Source organism: Macaca mulatta, chromosome 17, assembly GCF_049350105.2.
Source record: "Macaca mulatta isolate MMU2019108-1 chromosome 17, T2T-MMU8v2.0, whole genome shotgun sequence".
Classification (NCBI taxonomy): domain Eukaryota; kingdom Metazoa; phylum Chordata; class Mammalia; order Primates; family Cercopithecidae; genus Macaca; species Macaca mulatta.
In genome coordinates, this window is record NC_133422.1 from 108192618 (window position 1) to 108214100 (window position 21483).

Genomic DNA, 21483 nt, shown 5'->3' on the forward strand with positions numbered 1-21483 from the left:
AACATGGTGAAACCCCATCTCTACTAAAAGTACAAAAAAAAAAAATTAGCTGGGTGTGGTGGCGCGCGCCTGTAATCCCAGCTACTCAGAAGGCTGAGGCAGGAGAATCGCTTGAACCCAGGAGGTGGAGGTTGCAGTGAACCAAGACTGCACCGTTGCACTCGAGCCTGGGCAACAGAGCAAGATGAAAGAGGGAGGAAAGGAAGAAGGGCAGGGGAGGGGAGGGGAGGGAGGGGAGGGGAGGGGAGGGAGGGGAGGGGAGGGAAAGGGAGGGGAGGGGAGGGGAGGAGCCTTGAAATCTCCACTAGCCACAGAGTCTAACACAATCCTTAAGCGAACTGCTCGTCACAAAGCGTGGCAGGCTGCCTTCTCTCCAGAGGGCTTCTGGTGCCCTGTCCACTGCGGCGGCAGTGGGATTCAGCCGTCACCTGCGCTGGAGGTGGTAACTCCATCTCAGACTCAACAGGGGAGGTGTCTGCACAGAACGCACGGTGCAGGGGTCGGGCGGGAGGACGGCGAGGTCAGGCCAGCTCAGGGGACCTGGTGGGCGGGATCTTCAGATCCCACGGTGGGCAGCAAAGGCGGGGGTCAGGCTGGCACCGTCCTGGACCACGTCTGGGGTCTGCAGGCCCCGTCTCCCTCTCCACTGTGCCTAACCTGACATCTATAACCTACAACCAGCGAGACAGGATTTTCCACGATGAGGTGATTCGTAATTCCATTTATGTGCAAGTTTTTAGAATTTTCCTGTGGGTTTTTTTTTTTTACATGATTTTAATTTTGTTTGCTTTAGAAAAGAACACATACATAGGAAAGAATGCTTCCTTTCGTTTCAATTAAAAACAACAAACTGCTTTTCTTTAAAGTGAAAATTCATTGAGGAGGGGGCTTGCATTGTACAAAGAAAATCAGACCCACCAGGATGGCTGTGATCAGAGACAGTAACAAGGGTAGGGAGGTGGAGACGCGAATCCAAACACACAACCTGTGGGAAGGTCAAGTGGCCACAGCCACCATGGAAAACAGGCTGGCAGTTCCCCGACATTCAACACACAGTCGCCACGGGACCCAGCGGTTCCAGCCCCAGGTGTGCAGCAAGAGACACGGCAGCCCACGTCCGCATGCAGACTCGGACGCACCTGCTCACGGCCCACGTCCGCATGCAGACTCGGACGCACCTGCTCACAGCCTCAGTCATGACGGCCAAAAAGTGGAAACAAGCAGGTGGGTCTCGGCTGCTAAGGGAGCAACAGCAGAACGGTGCTCAGCCCTGGAGGTGAAAGGACACCTGGACCCCGGCCCCACACCACAGGCGTCCACATGTGGTGCCGACCGACAGGCCACGCACAGAGGCCACGGGTCAGGTGCTTCCACTGGCACGGAATGCCCAGGAGAGGCACAGCTGGCGACAGAACGCGGACCCGCATCTGCCGCCCCGGGAGAGGCTGCAGGCCGGAAACCGGAGGATTACAGGGCACGGGTGTCCTTTTAGGGAGATGAAAATGTTCTAAAATTGACTGTGGCAGGTTGTGCAACTCTGCAAATATACTAAAAACCACTGAATTGTACATTTTAAAATGGGTGAATTGTATGGTGTTTGAATTACACCTCAATAAAGCTATTTTTAAAGAAACAAAATTTTAAATACGTAAAAAAATCAGAAAGTGAAATCTGGAATTAACATTCCAGGAAACATCCTCCTGGAGTTTTTTCCTCCAAAGATATGAAATAGAATAAAATATATAAATGTTATAAGTTTGAAATATACAAAATATAAATATATTTGTATTATATTTATAACAAATATGATATTTATAATATAAATGTAAGTATATTCATACTATAATAACTCATTGTATTATAATACAAATATATTAAAAAAACAGTAAACATTTATGTTATAAATAGAGAAGACGTGAAATGGAAATACGGGTACATTTTTAAAAATAAAAGTGAGGTTATGTTCCCTGTGACAGTCAGCTTTCTCCTTTCACATCAGGCCACGGGCCACTTTCCAAGGAGCTGATAAAACGCTGGGGTCAGACGGCACGTGTGTGCGTGGCCAGCAGCGCCAGGTCCCCCCGCCTTCCCCATGCTGTGTGGTGGGAGCAGCCGGGGTGAGCACCCTGGGGGCGGAGATCTGTGCATCAGCTGATTGTCCCCGGGGGATAAATTCCTCCAAGGACGTGCACCGTCCTTAGGCCTTCGAAACACAAAGCCACGGAACCCTCCAGGGAGTCTGGACCAGCATCCGCCCCCGGCATACGCTGTCTTATAAATATTTTTACAGTTTGCTAAACTGGTGGCAAAAACTTGCTTAAATTTGAAATGTTTGGCTCATTGGTGAGGTGGAATGTCCATCTTTTTATGAGCAGTTTTAAATCTCCTTTTCTCTTGAACTGCTCTGGGCCTGTTTTCTATTAGCACTGCTGAATGTGTGGACAGATTATTTCACAACATTTAAGGAGGATCTTTTTTCAACTAAAAAAAAACACAAATTTGTCAACTTTGTCACCAGTGGGTGAGGATGGACATGTGATCGACCAACTCTGAAATGAGCTGCAGCAGACGGACGCAGCATCCCAGGACCTGCAGGAGCAGAGGCTGCGAGGCCGGCCACGTCCACCTCGACCACCTCATCTCATGGGCAAAATGGCCGATGCCCCACGTCCTCCCAGCCCCACCCAGAACCCACGCGGCCCAGCAGGAAGTGGCCACAGTGCCATCACTGGAGACCCCGTGGAGTCTGAGGACAGCAGCTTCCGCCCCATGCTGTTGTGGGGACCCCAGCTCAGCCCGAGGACAGGGTGGGTTCCCTCCACACAGCACCAGCACTCCCAGGTGCAAGGCCCAGGCCCACGGACAGCCCCCCGCTGCCCCGCTGTCCACGGGTCTCAGGGTGGGGGCACCCATCGTCTTTCATCAGCAGGAAGGTTTGTGTTTTCTCCTTCCCGGGCAGCAGAGTTTAAAGCGTATCCAAAAGAAACGAAACCGGCTGAATGCTAGGGCATCCCTCCCATCCCCCATCCTGTTCGGTGGCCTGTGCCGGACAATCTCTTCTTTCTGACAGACTCAAAGGGGCCACACAGCCGCCAGGCGCCCCCCTTCCCATTAGCAGCTTAATCTCAGGGTGTCTCTCGGACAGGCCGGCTTTGTCTCGGGCCGAGGTCAGCGCAGTCAGATGCGGGATAAAGGCCTGGGCCAGGCGGCCCCCACTCACTGCTGGGGGGCTCTGGAACCCTCCTTTCAAATAAAGAAAAAGTGCGGCCTGAGAGGACCAGGCTCTCCCGAAATCCTGCCGAACGTGGGCAGCAGCCTCTCCCTCTGGGGCGAGACCCGGGCGGCCTCCTCCCCTCAGGCATTTCTGGAAGAAACGCAAATGAAGTTTCACAGAATCAAGCAAACTTTCACGGGGGAAAAAGAAAAAACCTCTTGCAGAAAACAGAGTTGACCTTTAAGTTCTGGCTGTGACAAGGGGAAACCGTCGGAACCGAATTCCTTCTCTTCCCGGAGCCCGGAGATGGGGCTCAGCGGGGACCAGCGGAGAAACCCCGCCTTCTCCTCCCTGAGTCACTTCCCAGCATCTGCGCGAGGCCGGCGAGGCCCCATCCCGCCTGCGGCTGCTCCCATCACATGATCATGAGAACATAAACCTGGTTTCCAGCTCCGTGCTCTGCCGCTGCTGCGGGCCCATTTCTCAAACCCTGGGGGGAGCCGGGAGCTGCCAGGGCTGCCCCAGCCTCAGGGTAGAGGGTAAAGGCTGTGTGAAGAGGAACCAAAGCCCAAACGGGGTCTGCAGAGCAGCCCTGGGGCTCCCAAGCCAGCCTCTGGGCTGAGCTCTGTGGCTCCTTGAGTCACGGCCTGACTCATTCTCAGAGGCGCCCCACAGAGAAGAGGCAACTCCGCCAGGGAAAATGCTTCATCTCCACAAAGGACAGGAGGAAGAACCCCCATCGGAGGCACTCGGCCGTGCAGGGCCCCAAGCCCGGCTCCCACAGGCTGGAGGGAGGGGTCCGCGGTCAGTCACAGCCCACCCACCACCCAGCACTGCAGGGCCACAAGCCCGGCTCCCACAGGCCAGAGGCTGGAGGATGGGGGCCCGTGGTCAGGTCACAGCCCACCCACCACCCAGCACTGCAGGGCCCCAAGCCCGGCTCCCACAGGCCAGAGGCTGGAGGATGGGGGCCCGTGGTCAGGTCACAGCCCACCTACCACCCAGCACTGCAGGGCCACAAGCCCGGCTCCCACAGGCCAGAGGCTGGAGGAGGGGGGCCCGTGGTCAGGTCACAGCCCACCTACCACCCAGCACTGCAGGGCCACAAGCCCGGCTCCCACAGGCCAGAGGCTGGAGGAGGGGGGCCCGTGGTCAGGTCACAGCCCACCTACCACCCAGCACTGCAGGGCCACAAGCCCGGCTCCCACAGGCCAGAGGCTGGAGGATAGGGGTCTGTGGTCAGCTCACAGCCCACCTGCCGTGGTCTCAGTGGAAGCCTCACACACTGAGTTGCAGCCTCCTGTGGTTCAGGCTGGGTGGAGTTGTTTATTTCGAAATGTTGGCAAATAGAGCTGTGAGTCTTCAAACTGAACCCAGCGACTCAGTGAGGAAAGCAGGCGGGCTGGGCTGAGACTCACAGCTGCAGCGGCTGTGGTGAGCCGCCTCACCTCCCCACGCCTCAGTCTCCTCCTCTGTTCAGGGGCACCGAGGAGCTGCCCCTCGGCTCATGGGCTCTGTGGTTGCCAGGCAGGCCACACGCCACTGCACACGGCACCCGGAACACTGTGGCCTTGGCTCCTGCCTCTCCTGCACATGAGGCTCTTTCCTCTCTCCCACCCCACACCCCCCAGAAAAGAACCACCATCCTTACAAACAAATGAGAATCGGCTGGGTCTTTAGGGCCCGGCCACGATGTTTGACTGTCAGGACGAGGCACAGCCAGACACCGGGTCCCCTGCAGCAACTGAGACACCTCAAATCCCAAACCTTCAGTGAGGCCCTGGCGGAAAAAGGTGCTCTCCAGGGGGGCCAGCGGCTAAGCAGGAGGCAGCCGGGCGAGAGGAGGCCGGCAGAGGAGGGAGAAGAGGGGACCTGGCCTTTGCTCCTCATGGATCGTCAGTGCAGCCCCCTCGTGACAGACCCAGCCTCTCCCTGCAGTGGCCCAGCCACACCTCAGGGCCAGGAGGCTCCTGCAGGCACAGGCAGCCGATGAGCCCCTGCCAGGTGTGGGCCTGGGCCTGGGGCAGCCTGCCACATGCAGTAGGCGCTCAGTACTCGCAGAATACAAGCAACCTCATGCTCTCCGCCGGCTGAGTTCCTGTGAGGCTGAGAGAACCCCCTGCATCTGACACAGGCTCCTGTGCCAGCTGAGTTCCTGTGAGGCTGAGAGAACCCCCTGCATCATTCTGACACAGGCTCCTGTGAGCCAGCACGACACAGAAGGACACACACGTGGGCAGAGGTGGAGATGCTGGGCCAGTCTTGGGGGTCACACAGACAGGACCGGGGCTCTGACCTGCTGGGAGATTTGGGGCCAGCAGTCCAGGACTGAGAACAGATCCCTGACCTGGGGCGCCCCGGGGGCTGAGGACGGGCCCCCACCTGCGGCACCCCAGGGCTGATGGGCCCCCACCTGCGGCACCCCAGGGCTGATGGGCCCCCACCTGCGGTACCCCAGGGCTGATGGGTCCCCTACTCCAGCAGTTCTGGGATGTTCTGGGCTTCAAGGAGCCTCCAGTCGTGTCAAGCAGGTTTTTGTTTAAGCTCTGACTTGAGAAAGAGTGAAAATAAATGTTCAGGGGAAATGTGACTTCTCATAAGTCTCCAAATGTCAAAGTTGGTGTTTCCTAAGCCAACGACTTGGTTTTTATTAAAAGCATCTGAGAGAATGAACAGTCTGTCTCCCAAACCACCAACTTCCTCCTGCCCCTTTCGGTTTCTAACCCCAAATAACTTCTCCCTCCTGAAAAATTTGGTGGAGCTGTGGAGATATTTCTTGGTTTATTCATTTCTGCTACACAAAAGTACCATTTTGGGGGTGATTACTTCTTGCGGTTGAACAGAAAGAAACCTTCCTGTGTTTCACAAACACCCGCTGTGTGCACACGGGACGGGACGGGACGGCCTCCACCCAGACGAGCGCAGAGCCTGCCCCGCAGGGCCACAGAGGGAGGGTCCCTGGTGACGTCCCGTCTGCTGGGAAGACCCAGCTCTCCTTGCTCTGCACTAGAAGATCTGTCTGTTCCTTGACTTGTAACGTCTAATTGTATGTAAAATACACAGACAAAAGAACAAGAATCCCCCATGATTCCACTTCCCAGAAAGCGCCACCCCGTTGACGGTTCTGTCTGCAAATCCAGATCATTTTGGGGGCAGTCATGATTTTTTAAGCAAAATAACTTTTCCTAGACACAGCTTTGTAACCTAACGCATAACCAGCTTTCAGAGCAAAAGCTCAGGCCGTGGCACCTCTGGGTAGAAGAGGCGGCACCGAAACCGGCCACGCCTGAAGTTTCTTCCTGTTGTGGCCACAGCCCCTTCTCCACGAGATAGGCATATGCAAATGAACCCTGCAAAGGACGCGGGGGCGACGCCGCAGAAAGGGGGACAGGGCTCCGCGTGGGGCAGGGGGCTCTGCCCAGACTCAACCCCGCGGCAGGGGGCGGGGTCAGACCCAGAACCCCGAGGCAGCGCCTCCCTGAGCCAGGACTGTCTGCGTGGATGAGGGTTTGGGGAGGTCAGCCACGTGGGCGCAGAAGATGCAGGCAGGACAGACAACATTTCACGCCCTCACGTGGACAGAAGGAAACGGGGACATGACGCTCACCGAATATTCTTACAAATGACAGACTGACCCAGCAGGGAGAGACTGAGGTTCTGTTGTGTGTGACTTGGCCAACTGCTCCTTTCTGCTGGACGAGACGGCAATCTCCACGGCGGGGCAGCCTTGGGGAGTGGCGTCATCTCCTTGTTTGAGGGTCGGGGGTGCCGGCCCAGGGGAGGTCCAGGGTGGGAAGCTGGTCCCCAAGCCCCAGTCCTGCCAATCCAATTTCAGGGAGCTTTTCGTTTAAGTAAATAAGGAAACAAATAGTGGCTGCCCTTTAAATGATTAAAAATGATGCTGTGAAAGGTATGGATTGTGAACAAAGCTCACTCTCAACCTCAGGAAAACATTTTTGTAGTGGGACAGAAACTGCCAAGGCCAGAGAGAAAGGGCTCGTCCTCCGAAACGTGTCCACTTCGACGCGTTCTGAAGTTACGCCCGTGACAGATGCTGCCCCCCAACCTCCATCTGAAAACTAGAGAAAAAGGGGAAGACAGAGGAGGACGCTCTGCCTAGACGTCGGCTCAGCACCCGCTAGAGGCCCTACAGACTGCAGGGCCTCGGACGCGGGGGCCACACGCAGGGAGGTGGCTTGGGGGACACAGGCCCGCAGTGGAGCTGGGTCTGTAACCTCCTTAGTGGGAAAGAGGGAAGAAGAGAGGCTGAGTTCCGCCTTTCCTTCCTCACACATTCCATTTGCAGCTTCCTGCTGAGTCAGACTGCGATATTGGGCAACAGCAAATCAAACTTGACCCAAGTGCTTCTCCCCAGGGACCGTGAGAAGGGGCTCCTGCCAGGCTGCAGACCCAGCGGCCACAGAGCACCCTGGGGCCCTTCGGAGCTCAGAGATGCAGACGTGGGCTCTTTTTCTTTCCACAGCGACTTTGCCAAATGAACCATCAGACCTTAAAGGTGACACTGACCTTGGAGGAAGCAGCACACTGGGGGCCGGGAGATTCAGGGCTGGGAGACTTGGGGCTGGGAGACTGGGGGGTGGGAGACTCGGGGGGCTAAGAGACTCAGGGGGCAGGAGACTCGGGGGGCAGGAGGCTCGGGGGCCGGGAGACTGGGGGGAGGGGGACTCAGGGGCTGGGAGACTTGGGGCTGGGAGACTGGGGGATGGGAGACTCGGGGGGCAGGAGACTCGGGGGGCCAGGGGACTCAGGGGCTGGGAGATTTGGGGGGCTGGGAGACTCGGGGGCCGGGAGACTCGGGGGCCAGGAGACTGGGGGGAGGGGGACTCAGGGGCTGGGAGACTCGGGAGACTGGCCCCAAAGTGGGTGCCACCGTGGAGCAAAGAGCAGGCGGTGGCCAGGGCTAAACTCCCTGGCACGCAGGGCAGCCCTGCCTGACACTTGCCTCTCAGGTGGATGCTGACCAATGACTAACACGGGACCACGTTAATGCACATGCACAGACTGAGGGCTTCTGACCACAGATGCCGTGTGGATTCCAGCTGCAAACTTATGAGAGATCCAGGTTTTGGGTTCAAGTACATTTCCTGCCAACTTTTCGTATGGGGTGGGTTGATGCACTTTGTCCTCACACTACAGGGGCAGCCTGTGGCCAGCCCGCACAGCCCTCCAAGTGGACAGGGCTGCCAGCGTCCACACTACATGGCGCCACGGTTTTACACGTGGACGGGGCTGCCAGCGTCCACGCTGAACGGTGCCACGGTTTTACACGTGGACGGGGCTGCCAGCACCCACAATGAACGGCACCGCGGTTTCACACGTGGACGGGGCTGCCAGCGCCCACACTGAACGGCACCGCGGTTTTACACGTGGATGGGGCTGCCAGTGCCCACACTGAACGGCACCACGGTTTTACACGTGGATGGGGCTGCCAGCGTCCACGCTGAACGGTGCCATGGTTTTACACGTGGACGGGGCTGCCAGCGTCCACGCTGAACGGTGCCATGGTTTTACTGTCTCGGCACTGTCCCACGTGGGTTTCTCTTTCTTTGCTACCATGTTTTGTTGTGTGTGTGTTTGGGGATTTTTGAGACAAGGTCTTGCTCTGTGGCCCAGGCTGGAGTGCAGTGATGCAATTGTGGTTCACTGCGGCCTCAACCTCCTGGCCTCAAGCAATCCTCCCAGCTCAGCCTCCCAAAGTGCTGGGATTACAGGTGTGCACCACCACACCCGGCCAGAACCATGACTTCTATTTCTAAATTCTTCTGAAATAACTGAAAGACAAGGGGCCCCCATTTCTCAACCTCACCTGAAAGAGAGGTTCCCAAACAGGTCCTCCTCCCACTGGCTCTGATTTAGCAGGTCTGAGAGGATCCCAGCCCAATAAAGACTGCCAGTAATTCTCCGGGCCTCCGGCCTAAAATCCACGGGCCTCTAACAATGGACCATTTAAACACAGAACCGACTTTTATCCAGGGACGCTCCAAAGGGGCTTCTGAAGGGCCCAGTCATGTCTCTTCCCATTTTCTTCCGAAGAACGGCCATGCCCAGTCTTCGCCAGGGCAACCCCCAAGACTCTCGCAAAGCCGGACTGGGCGCCTGACAACGTTCAGCCTGCAGTTCCTTTTGACGAGTTATTTCAAAGAACCCGGAGTGTGCACTAACATAGCACAAACGACTCTCACTCCTCGGCCTGGCGGGCAGCTGCGCCGAAGCCTTTTGGACTGACGCCGAAGCACTGTGACTGACGGCGTGAGATGGTCCCAGTCCCCGGGGCAGGAGGCCCCTCACAGTGTTCTAATAGGTGAAGTCGCCCAGTCGTCAGAACGGGTGGTTCATTCCCACTTGGAAGTAGCCAGACGCAAGGATGTGATTCTTCAGCTAAACGTGTTCTCAAAATCAGAAGCGCTGTTTTGATGAGAGCACACGACCCGTGGTTCTGAACTGAACGGTGGAGTCACAGCTGCGCGGACGTCTTCCCTGATCCCCAGGCCGCTCCTTGTAACGCGGCCGCCCCACGCTTCCCCTGAGGCCGCAGCACCGAGGCCCTGCCTGGCACACTCTCCCTGGCGTCGTCTGCGAGTCCACGCAGGCAGCCGCCACCGACATACACCTCCTGGACAGCCCTGCGAGTCCACACGGGGGCTGCCACCGACGTGCGCTTCCTGGACAGCAGGAGCATTTAAGCCAACACCGGTTCACATCCGCGCACCGCCAAGGTCAGAAGCCCAGCTGCCTGCACACCAGAGCCCCAGGGAGCACCTCCTCCTCCTCAAACTAAGCAGCAAGAAAAGTGGGAAGGTGACGTACACGCTCAGGACATTGTCTACACACAGAAAAATTCTCTACCCGCGGGAAAATGGGAAGGGGATGTACACGCCTGGGACACTATCTACATGCGGGAACATGGGAAGGTGACGTCCACGCTCAGGACATTGTCTACACACAGAAAAATTCTCTACCCGCCGGAAAATGGGAAGGTGACGTACACGCTCGGGACATTCACGGGAAAATGGGAAGGTGACGTCCACGCTCGGGACATTCTCTACCTGCGGGAACATGGGAAGGTGACGTCCACGCTCGGGACATTCTCTACCTGCGGGAACATGGGAAGGTGACGTCCATGCTTGGGACATTCTCTACATCAAAGAAAACACATGGGTGTCAGGTAAAGCAGCAGAGGACCTTACCAGAGTGACTTCTCCACAATCTTGGTCCTGAAAACCTCCTCCTGGTCCAGGTTCACCGTGCAGTAGCAATCCCTCATCTTGCTTGGCCCCGGGTAAGAGGGAAGGTTTTTGGCTTCACCTAAAAAGTAAAAGCGACACACGTCATCAGCAGCGTGGAAACGTCTGGTCCCCTGCTCATCGCAGACACGCTTCCAAACCGCAGGTTTACTTCACAGCCGCACGCCGGCCGCCGCTTGTGTGCATTCACCACTCTCTACAAAGGCTTGGGTTTTTTGCCACCGCAAGTCGTGGATGCGCACACCACGTGTACACGCGCGGGACATTCTCTCGCCAAAAGGCAACGGACACGCACGCCACCCTGAAATGCAAGTGGCGCAAGCAGGGACCCGCCAGCCTGGGACTCGGGATTCCTGTGTCTCACTTTGTTTTCCCCGCATTAGTCCCTTTATTTTAACATACAATTTTCCATCTCAGACCTGCTCGAGTGCACAGTTCCGTAGCATTAACCACGTTCACCGAGTTGTGCAACCATCACCACCATCCACTCCAGAACGCTCTCATCGTGCGAAACGAAGACTCGGTCCCCGTTCAACACCCGCTCCCATCCCCTCCTGCTGTCTCCAGCGGCCCTCGCCCCACGTTGTCTCTGGATCTGACTGCTCTGGGCCTCACGTCAGCCGGCCCTCGCCCCCGTCTGTCTCTGGATCTGACTGCTCTGGGCCTCACGTCGGCGGGATCCACGGGACGTGTCCTTCCGGCTCACTCCGCTCAGCCAGTGCCCTCCAGGGTGGCCCTGCTGTGGCCGCTGACTGGATTCCCTTCTTTTTTCAGGTTGAATAACTTTCCATCGTGCAGAGGGACCTCGTCTTGCTTATTCATTTATCCACTGAGTCCCTTTTTATTTTGAATTTTATGTTATGATATTAGGTCAAAGTTGGCGCCAGAATTAAAGGAAAGAGCTCTTTCTCGTGGACATGATTTGACTGTGAACTCCAGCTGTTTGAATTGCCAGTTAAGAGAAGCGTCCCAGAGGGGCCTAAGCTGGGTCCACGTCTCCCTCCCTCAAGCCCAGAGACACCACCTGAATGCACGTGAAGGAAGTCGAGCCGGTTCCCGGCTGGCCCTGCAGAAAACGCCCGTGGTGCCGGACTCACGACCGCGGCGCCGGACTCACGACCGCGGTGCCGGACTCCTTGTTTGCCGGGGTCGATCTGGAGGTCATAACTGAACCCCAGCTGTGACTGCTCTGCTGGCAGCTCGGAGCACACCCCAGCGGCAAGCCTAACGGCCCAGTTTACCAGAGAATCGGGAGGGAGCCGGGAGGCAGAGTGGCAGCTGTCGATCCAGACGGCAGATGCCCAGTTTAAGTCCATTCTGTAAAACAAACGTCTCAAACACACTCGCGCCTCCCCAGGGCCTTCTCCACCTCTGTCATTTGGCTCTAAAGACACCTGGCCATGGTGTCTCGAGGGCGCAGGACGACAGGACAGATGCAGGCACAGGCACCACGCTGAGACCACACCAAGGCTCACGTAGTTCCTGCTGGTGCCACTCGCGGCCACATCACCTTATTCTTGTTGAAACAAAATCAAAAACAGGAGCAGAGTCGAAGTTTCTCAGATCCCCACTTCTACGCCTTCCAAAGCTTCGCGTCAACTCAGCAAGCACACACGTCATCGCCCACGTGGGCGGTCGGCTCATTTCAAAGATGCCAATTTGCAAACTGGCAGGCCAGAAACTCCAGAGGGCAGAGATAAACTCAGTTTGAAGCTTTTTAAAGACTTTTCATCCACCATATTAACCTGAGGCACTGGGCGAAGGAGCAGAAGCCCCGGGGTCTGGACGAAGGCTCCCGTGTCCACACTGCGTGTATCTCGGGGTCGAGGTGCCGGCAGGCGTTCCCAGCGGCACCCGCTGCCGCCCACACGGAGCGGCTCTCAGGGCCTCACTGCTTGCGGCCATTTCCCGCCAGCGCCCCCGACACACGGTCTGCCTCTCTGGGCCTGAAACTCCTGAACTGCAAAAGCAAGCGACACGGCAGCTCTCGAAGGCTCGTCTGGCTCTGAGACGCTCTAATTCAAAAGGTTCTGGAAATTTTTATTTGGGGAATCATTAAGGAAGCGTCAAAGATAATCGGTTGGTGGGAAAAAACAAATGAATACTTCCTGACGGGCCTGGACCCTCAGAACACCTCAACGCGGCGACTCTCCCGGGACGCACCTTCTTCACCCACTGCACCGGAGAACACAGCCAGGCGGCTACGAGGCACCGGAGAACACAGCCAGGCGGCTAGAGGCACCGGAGAACACAGCCAGGCGGCTAGAGGCACCCGGCTCCAGGCCAGGCCTCAGGTCAGTCATCAAATGTCAAAAGACAGGCTTTCTGAAGGCTCCCACCGATGTGAAGGTCCCGCAGGCAGCACACGCAGGCAGCACACGCACACACACACACAGCACATGCAGGCAGCACACGCACACACACACAGCACACGCAGGCAGCACACGCACACACACACAGCACACGCAGGCAGCACACGCACACACACACAGCACACGCAGGCAGCACACGCACACACACACACAGCACACGCAGGCAGCACGCACACACACACAGCACACGCAGGCAGCACGCACACACACACAGAGCACACACAGGCAGCACGCACACACACAGCACACGCAGGCAGCACGCACACACACACAGAGCACACACAGGCAGCACACGCACACACACACACAGCACATGCAGGCAGCACGCACACACACACACAGCACACGCAGGCAGCACACGCACACACACACACAGCACATGCAGGCAGCACGCACACACACACACAGCACACGCAGGCAGCACACGCACACACACACACAGCACACGCAGGCAGCACACGCAGGCAGCACCCACACACACACAGCACACGCAGGCAGCACGCACACACACACAGCACACGCAGGCAGCACGCACACACACACAGAGCACACACAGGCAGCACACACGCACACACACACACAGCACACACAGGCAGCACACACGCACACACACAGCACACGCAGGCAACACGCACACACACAACACACGCAGGCAGCACACACGCACACACACAGCACACGCAGGCAGCACACGCGCACACACACACAGAGCACACACAGGCAGCACATGCAGGCAGCACACGCAGGCAGCACATGCAGGCAGCACACGCAGGCAACACGCGCACACACACAGCACACGCAGGCAGCACACGCGCACACACACAGCACACGCAGGCAGCACACGCGCACACACACAGCACACGCAGGCAGCACACGCACACACACAGCACACGCACACACACAGCACACGCAGGCAGCACACGCACACACACAGAGCACACACAGGCAGCACACACGCACACACACAGCACACGCAGGCAGCACACGCACACACACAGCACACGCAGGCAGCACACGCAGGCAGCACACGCGCACACACACAGCACACGCAGGCAGCACACACGCACACACACAGCACACGCAGGCAGCACATGCAGGCAGCACACGCAGGCAGCACACGCACACACACAGCACACACACACACAGCACACGCAGGCAGCACACGCACACACACAGCACACGCAGGCAGCACACGCAGGCAGCACACGCGCACACACACGGCACACGCAGGCAGCACACACACACAGCACACGCAGGCAGCACACGCGCGCACACACAGCACATGCAGGCAGCACACGCACACACACAGCACACGCACACACACAGCACACGCAGGCAGCACACGCACACACACAGAGCACACACAGGCAGCACACACGCACACACACAGCACACGCAGGCAGCACACGCACACACACAGCACACGCAGGCAGCACACACGCACACACACAGCACACGCAGGCAGCACATGCGCACACACACACAGAGCACACACAGGCAGCACATGCAGGCAGCACACGCAGGCAGCACACGCACACACACAGCACACACACACACAGCACACGCAGGCAGCACACGCACACACACAGCACACGCAGGCAGCACACGCAGGCAGCACACGCGCACACACACGGCACACGCAGGCAGCACACACACACAGCACACGCAGGCAGCACACGCGCGCACACACAGCACACGCAGGCAGCACACGCACACACACAGCACACGCAGGCAGCACACGCACATACACAGCACACGCAGGCAGCACACACGCACACACACACAGCACACGCAGGCAGCACACGCACACACACAGCACACGCAGGCAGCACACGCACACACACAGCACACGCAGGCAGCACGCGCACACACACAGCACACGCACACACACAGCACACGCAGGCAGCACACGCACACACACAGCACACGCAGGCAGCACACACACACACAGCACACGCAGGCAGCACACGCGCACACACACAGCACACGCAGGCAGCACACGCGCACACACACACAGAGCACACACAGGCAGCACATGCAGGCAGCACACGCAGGCAGCACACGCACACACGCACAGCACACACACACAGCACACGCAGGCAGCACACACAGTTAGGGTGTGTGACGAGTTCACAGGCACCAAGGGGAGAGCACGGCTGGCGAGCTTCTCCAGAAAGGGAAGGGAGCCTGGGGGATGGCGGGTGAGGTTCCCGGAGCAGACGCAGCCTTCCTGGTCGCCGCGGCTGCCCTGATTTTGAGGGCAGCCTCAGCACAGCCCGCGCGTCGGACGGGGCCCCTCCAGCCTCCCGGTTGTTTTGGAACCGACAGCTTCTGTAGCAGAGAGAAGTCCTTGCCCTCAGCGCAGCGCAACTTTGCCGACTTTCCTCCCGACACCTCGACGGTGTGAACGGACGCCGACCATATTTCCCTTGGGATTGTTTTGGGGTTTTTTTGGTTTTGTTTTTGGGAGTTTTTTGTTTTTGTTTTGTTTTCTGGGATTCTTTGTTTTTTGCAACAAATGAGTGTAGATACTTAGCTGTAAGTTCCTGTGTTTCTTAAAAGGAGAAAGAAAAAAGCTTTTGAAAGTCCTGTGGGAGACGGTGTCTGTGGACAACACGGAGCTAAGATTTGTTCCCACAGGGCCTCAGATCACAGCGGTAGCAGCTGGGTCTTCCGAAGGTGGACGCTGCAGGACGGAAACGCACAGGCTTTCCCCAGACTCCCTGTAAGGCAGACGCCACACGACGTGAAAAGGCCGGGTCCTCCCGCGCTGGCACCAACGCACCGGGTTCCTCCCCCGCCGCCCGACGATGCCCCGTCCCCTGGCCCCAAAACACACCAGGTTCCTCCCTCCTCGCCCGATGGCGCCATCTTTACCTCCTTCTCCCTGCTCGCTGTCATCTGGGGCTGAGATCCTTTCTTTTTAATCTACTTTTGCTATGATGCATTTAATAAAAAGAAAAAGAGGAGGGACAAAATGCAAACCCATTTCCCTGCCTCAGGCTTCTGATGCCATCACCTCCAGTGCGTTGGTTTTGTTTCCAACTGTTAATAAAGCATTGAAACAGAAAAAAAAATCCTGAGAAACATCCGGTTGCTATGACGACAGCAACACCAGGAAGCCTGCTGGACGCACCAACACCCAATGAGCTGCTCAGACCAGGAGGGCTGGAGCTGCCACGGCACGGCCTGGCCACGTCGCCCGGGGCCTCCCGTGTGCGCCACGTGCAGCAAGACCGAGCCTCTCCCTGCGGCCCCACAGCTGAGTGGGACGGGGCTGCCCCAGCTCCCAAGCGGCCGTTGCTTCTCCACCGCACCCCACACAGCTCGCTCAGTTACCTTCACCAAAGGTGCCTGTTCTGTGTCTCTTAGAGGAAATGTGTTTTCTCTTTTTTTCTGATACACAGAGACGTTCATATAAAAAGACAAAGCTGTCTGTGGTATACAGTAAGTGCCGAATTATTTGTTGCATACATGGATGAATAAATGAATTAAAAGAAAAGAAAACTGGTTTCATCCTAATAGCCAAATAAGTAACAGTTCTCACGAGCACTTTTCCCATGGACGGTGTCTCTAAAACACGCGGTGTGTTCACAGCCGGCAGACTGACGCAGACAGCCAGCACAGCACCTCGCGTCGGCTCTGAAACCTCAGCTAACAGGAGTAAAAGGCAGCACTCAAACACACTTACTGTAAACAGCACAACACCGCAAAACCTGACTTCCAACTCCAGGGATCAGGCAATCAGTAACAAAAACAAAGGCCATGGTCCGAAAGCCGTCCTGTCTCCCAGGCGCACAGCAGCCCTTCTGGGCCGTGGGGGAAGCTGCACCCTCTGGGTGAGCACAGGCCCAGCCCTGACCGAGGGTTGGGATGCCCAGGCTTCCCTGGAGGCCCACACAGGGTCTCCAAGTGCTGATGGCGAGCCGTCGGGGTGGCCCGTGGCACTCGGAGCCACACCCCCGTACCCGGAGGAGCTGTGAGGGCACGGGGAGGTCTCCACAGACCCCACACAGCGCTGCCCCTCCCTGCAGGCCTCCCGAGGAGGGCCCTCAGGCGGGCTGGCCTCATGTGCCGCTCGGCACAGCACAGCAGCGGGCGTCTCCCTGGCACTCAGCAGCTCAGCTCAGCACCCAGCGAAGAGGGCGGAGGAAGGAATGAAGGCAGCCACGGGGGAGGACGAGGACCCAGGGCTCCGCTGAGCAAAGCTCCTGGCACCGACCCCGACAGAAGACGTCCTGGAGAGGCCAGGGCTGTGCTGGGACTGGCCGCGTCCACCCAGCCCGGGCGCTCGTCTCTTTCCCGCATCATCACGGCGTTTTACTCAACTACAGGCCGGCCTCACTGAAATAACGCGGAACAGGTGACGGCCCCAGTGCACGGTCCAGCGAAAGCAACCCCGCCCAGCAATAAAGCCCCAGGGCCCGCCCGGGAAGGAGACCCTGCGGGAGGATTGGAGGAAGTACGGATCTCAAGGCTCCCAACCTCAGCCAGCCTTTTAGTCGTCCCAACGCAAAACATTTGAAGGGGTCTAAAAATTTTGCTGGGCAACACAGCGTCTTCTAACAAAGTGTTTGCCGAAACGATAGTCTTCTGATTAAAATATCTGAATAAATGATGAACAGCCCTGTCTACTTCGGGCTATTTAGAAGCCTGGAATAGTGACCCCAGCCCCGGCCCCGGGATCCTCACCCGAACAGGTTCTCCCCCAGGCCCTGGCAGGGTCTTAGCGAGGCACAGAAGCCCCCGTGCCGTGTGTGGGTGCAGACCCCTCTCCGGACTCTGAGCTGCTGACTGCGAGGCCCATGTGCCCCCGGCTGCTGTTCGCCGCTGGACACGGGAGCTCCGTGACCGGCCTCTGAATGGGCCTGAGTGCCCGTCCGCACCGGCCTCCCCACCCGGCACCCTCCGTGGGACAAGGCTGCACATCTCGGCGGGCTGACTGCGGTGCAGAGGCCATAAGAGGAAGAGGCAGTGGGGCCCCGAGGCAGGGGACACAGCATCTCGAGGACACAGCATGACCCCTGGCAACACAAGAGCCTTCCCAAAGGGCCTGCGAAGCTGCCGGAAACAGGCAGCACTTGGCGAGGCCGTGGAGTGGCGTTCCCTCTGGGCTGAGTCGAGGGCAGACGGCACCTGCTCTATCCCCCCCTCAGGAGGGGCAGAGGCCTCTGGGCTTGGATGGAGCCAGGCCTAGGTCTCGTCCAGGGCTCTCCAGGGCACCATGCCCCTCCCTCAAGAGGACTCCTGTGGGTTATGAATGACAGAAGCCCAGGCTGCCATCCTCAAGCAAGGCAGCCCCCGATCCTCCTGGCCGGGAGGAGCCCCTGGCACCAGCGGGCTTCTGTGGGCGGTGGAAGGAGGAGGCACCAGCGGGCTTCTGTGGGCGGTGGAAGCAGGAGACAGGGCTCTGCGGGCTGATTCCAAAACTCCCCGGGTGACACCACCTGCCCAGGGAGGGCCCAGCACTGCCGTCCAGGGTGTCCGCCCCTCGTCCAGTCTCCTCGAGAGCCCTCCAGCTCCCTCCAGCCTCCACGGCTCTTCAGAGGGAACGGGAGGTTCTGCGGAGGGCGGGTGACCAGACGTTAACCCCTCCCAAATAATGGACACATTCAATGTGATTTAAACTTCCACCACAGGGAGAATGAGTCTATGGTGACGGGGTGGCGGGAGGGGTCCTAGAGGCGCCCACTGTGCTTACTGGGGGCCCAGCCCTGACAACGGCTGAAACGGGGTCTCTCCCAGGGCACTTCCACAGGGCACGTTTGGTTGTCACTAAGGGCAGTGCCACTGACATCTGGTGGGCAGAGAGCAGGGTGCCTGCCGTTCAGTGTCCCGCTGCCCACGGTGCCCCACGGCACAGGGCCATCCACTCAAACACCAACAGTCCCCACGGCACAGGGCCGTCCACCCAAACACCAACAGTTCCCACGGCACAGGGCCGTCCACCCCAAACACCAACAGTTCCCACGGCACAGGGCCGTCCACCCAAACACCAACAGTTCCCACGGCACAGGGCCGTCCACCGAAACACCAACAGTCCCCACGGCACAGGGCCGTCCACCCCAAACACCAACAGTTCCCACAGCACAGGGCCGTCCACCGAAAACACCAACAGTTCCCACGGCACAGAGCCGCCCACCGAAAACACCAACAGTTCCCACGGCACAGAGCCGTCCACCGAAAACACCAACAGTCCCCACGGCACAGAGCCGTCCACCCAAACACCAACAGTTCCCACGGCACAGAGCCGTCCACCGAAACACCAACAGTTCCCACGGCACAGGGCCGTCCACTGAAACACCAACAGTTCCCACGGCACAGGGCCGTCCACTCAAACACCAACAGTTCCCACGGCACAGGGCCATCCACCGAAAACACCAACAGTTCCCACGGCACAGGGCCGTCCACCCAAACACCAACAGTTCCCACGGCACAGGGCCGTCCACCCCAAACACCAACAGTTCCCACGGCACAGGGCCGTCCACCCAAACACCAACAGTTCCCACGGCACAGGGCCGTCCACTCAAACACCAACAGTCCCCACGGCACAGGGCCGTCCACCGAAAACACCAACAGTCCCCACGGCACAGAGCCGTCCACCGAAACACCAACAGTCCCCACGGCACGGGGCCGTCCACCCAGAACGCAACAGTGCCCCAGTTACACGCTCCTGGTGCAAATGACTCTCCTCTCGTGCTTGGTGCAAAGGCTGTTAGCAACGGGCCACGGAGGAGATGCTGCCACATCACGCCAGAGACTCACGCGTCCCGAGACCCAAGTGATCCCTAAACATCTAGGAGGAGACCTGGCCTTGGAGCCAGGTCAGCCAGAAGGTCGTCCAGGCCCGGCCTCCCTGGGGCTGCCCGATCTCCCGATGCAGTGTAACCCTCGAGGCGCAGGGGCCGCGTCACCCAGCACTCTGGAAATGCTGTGCACAGACCACGGCCACCAGCACATGCATTCTCGCAGTTCCGACTGCCTGTGAATCCAGCTGGTCTACCATGAGCCACTGGGGAAAATACTCCAAGTCCTGAGATGAATGGAGCAGGAGCGCCTCCGGAATATCCTGAGAAACACGACTCCAAACCCTGTCAGCTGGTTCTAACGGTGCTCACTCTCATAAACGGGTAATAAAATACGGGAAAGAACGTGATTGCAGGCAGGGGACCTCGCCTCCACAGAGGGGCATCCCCCAGGAGGCTGAGGCAAATCCTACAGGTTCAAAACCAAAGTTTCACTGGCGGCTGAAAACCCCCAGGAAATAATGAGGAAACAGGCCGGGCGCGGTGGCTCAAGCCTGTAATCCCAGCACTTTGGGAGGCCGAGACGGGCGGATCACGAGGTCAGGAGATCGAAACCATCCTGGCTAACACGGTGAAACCCCGTCTCTATTAAGAAATACAAAAAACTAGCCGGGCGAGGTGGCGGGCGCCTGTAGTCCCAGCTACTCGGGAGGCTGAGGCCAGAGCATGGCGTGAACCCGGGAGGCGGAGCTTGCAGTGAGCTGAGATCCGGCCACTGCACTCCAGCCTGGGCGACAGAGTGAGACTCCGTCTCAAAAAAAAAAAAAATAATAATAATAATGAGGAAACAGAGAAAGCAAAGGCGGGCGGAGACGAAGCCGCCCTTCTGAGTTCACAAAGGAGCGGAGACATACTGATGCCACACAGGACCCCTCAGGCCCCCCAGGTTCCTGGCGCAGCACAGCCTGCCCGCATCCAGACGGCGTCTCCTGAGGCTGTGACTCCCCTCCTGCGAGTTCACACACAGGACCCCTCACCTACACCGGCTACACACACAGGACCTCACACCCACACCGGCTGCACACACAGGACCTCACACCCACACCCACACCCACACCAGCTACACACACAGGACCTCACACTCACACCCACACCCACACCGGCTACACACACAGGACCTCACACCCACACCCACACCGGCTACACACACAGGACCTCACACCCACACTCACACCGGCTACACACACAGGACCTCGCACCCACACCCACACCGGCTGCACACACAGGACCTCGCACCCACACCCACACCGGCTACACACACAGGACCTCGCACCCACACCCACACTGGCTGCACACACAGGACCTCACACCCGCACTCACCGGCTGCACACACAGGACCTCACACCCGCACTCACCGGCTGCACACACAGGACCTCACACCTACACCCACACCGGCTGCACACACAGGACCTCACACCCACACTCACTGGCTGCACACACAGGACCTCACACCCACACTCACCGGCTGCACACACAGGACCTCACACCCACACTCACCGGCTACACACACACGACCTCACACCCGCACTCACTGGCTGCACACACAGGACCTCACACCCACACCCACACCCACACTGGCTACACACACAGGACCTCACACCCACACCCACACCGGCTGCACACACAGGACCTCACGCCCACACTCACCGGCTGCACACACAGGACCTCACACCCGCACTCACTGGCTGCACACACAGGACCTCACACCCACACCCACACCGGCTACACACACAGGACCTCACACCCACACCCACACCGGCTACACACACAGGACCTCACACCCACACTCACCGGCTACACATACAGGACCTCACACCCACACCCAC

General features: G+C 58.4%; 1 protein-coding gene across 4 annotated transcripts in view; it reads right to left on the bottom strand.

Annotated features, from left to right (window-relative positions):
- The window catches only part of RASA3 (RAS p21 protein activator 3), a 133550-nt gene that overhangs the window by 69569 nt on the left and 42498 nt on the right, over nucleotides 1-21483 (bottom strand). For all 4 annotated transcript variants that reach the window (XM_015121528.3, XM_077974113.1, XM_015121529.3 and 1 more), the window contains exon 2: nucleotides 10423-10540. In XM_015121528.3, coding sequence (XP_014977014.2) covers nucleotides 10423-10540 — 118 coding nt within the window. The remainder of the gene's footprint in view (nucleotides 1-10422; nucleotides 10541-21483) is intronic.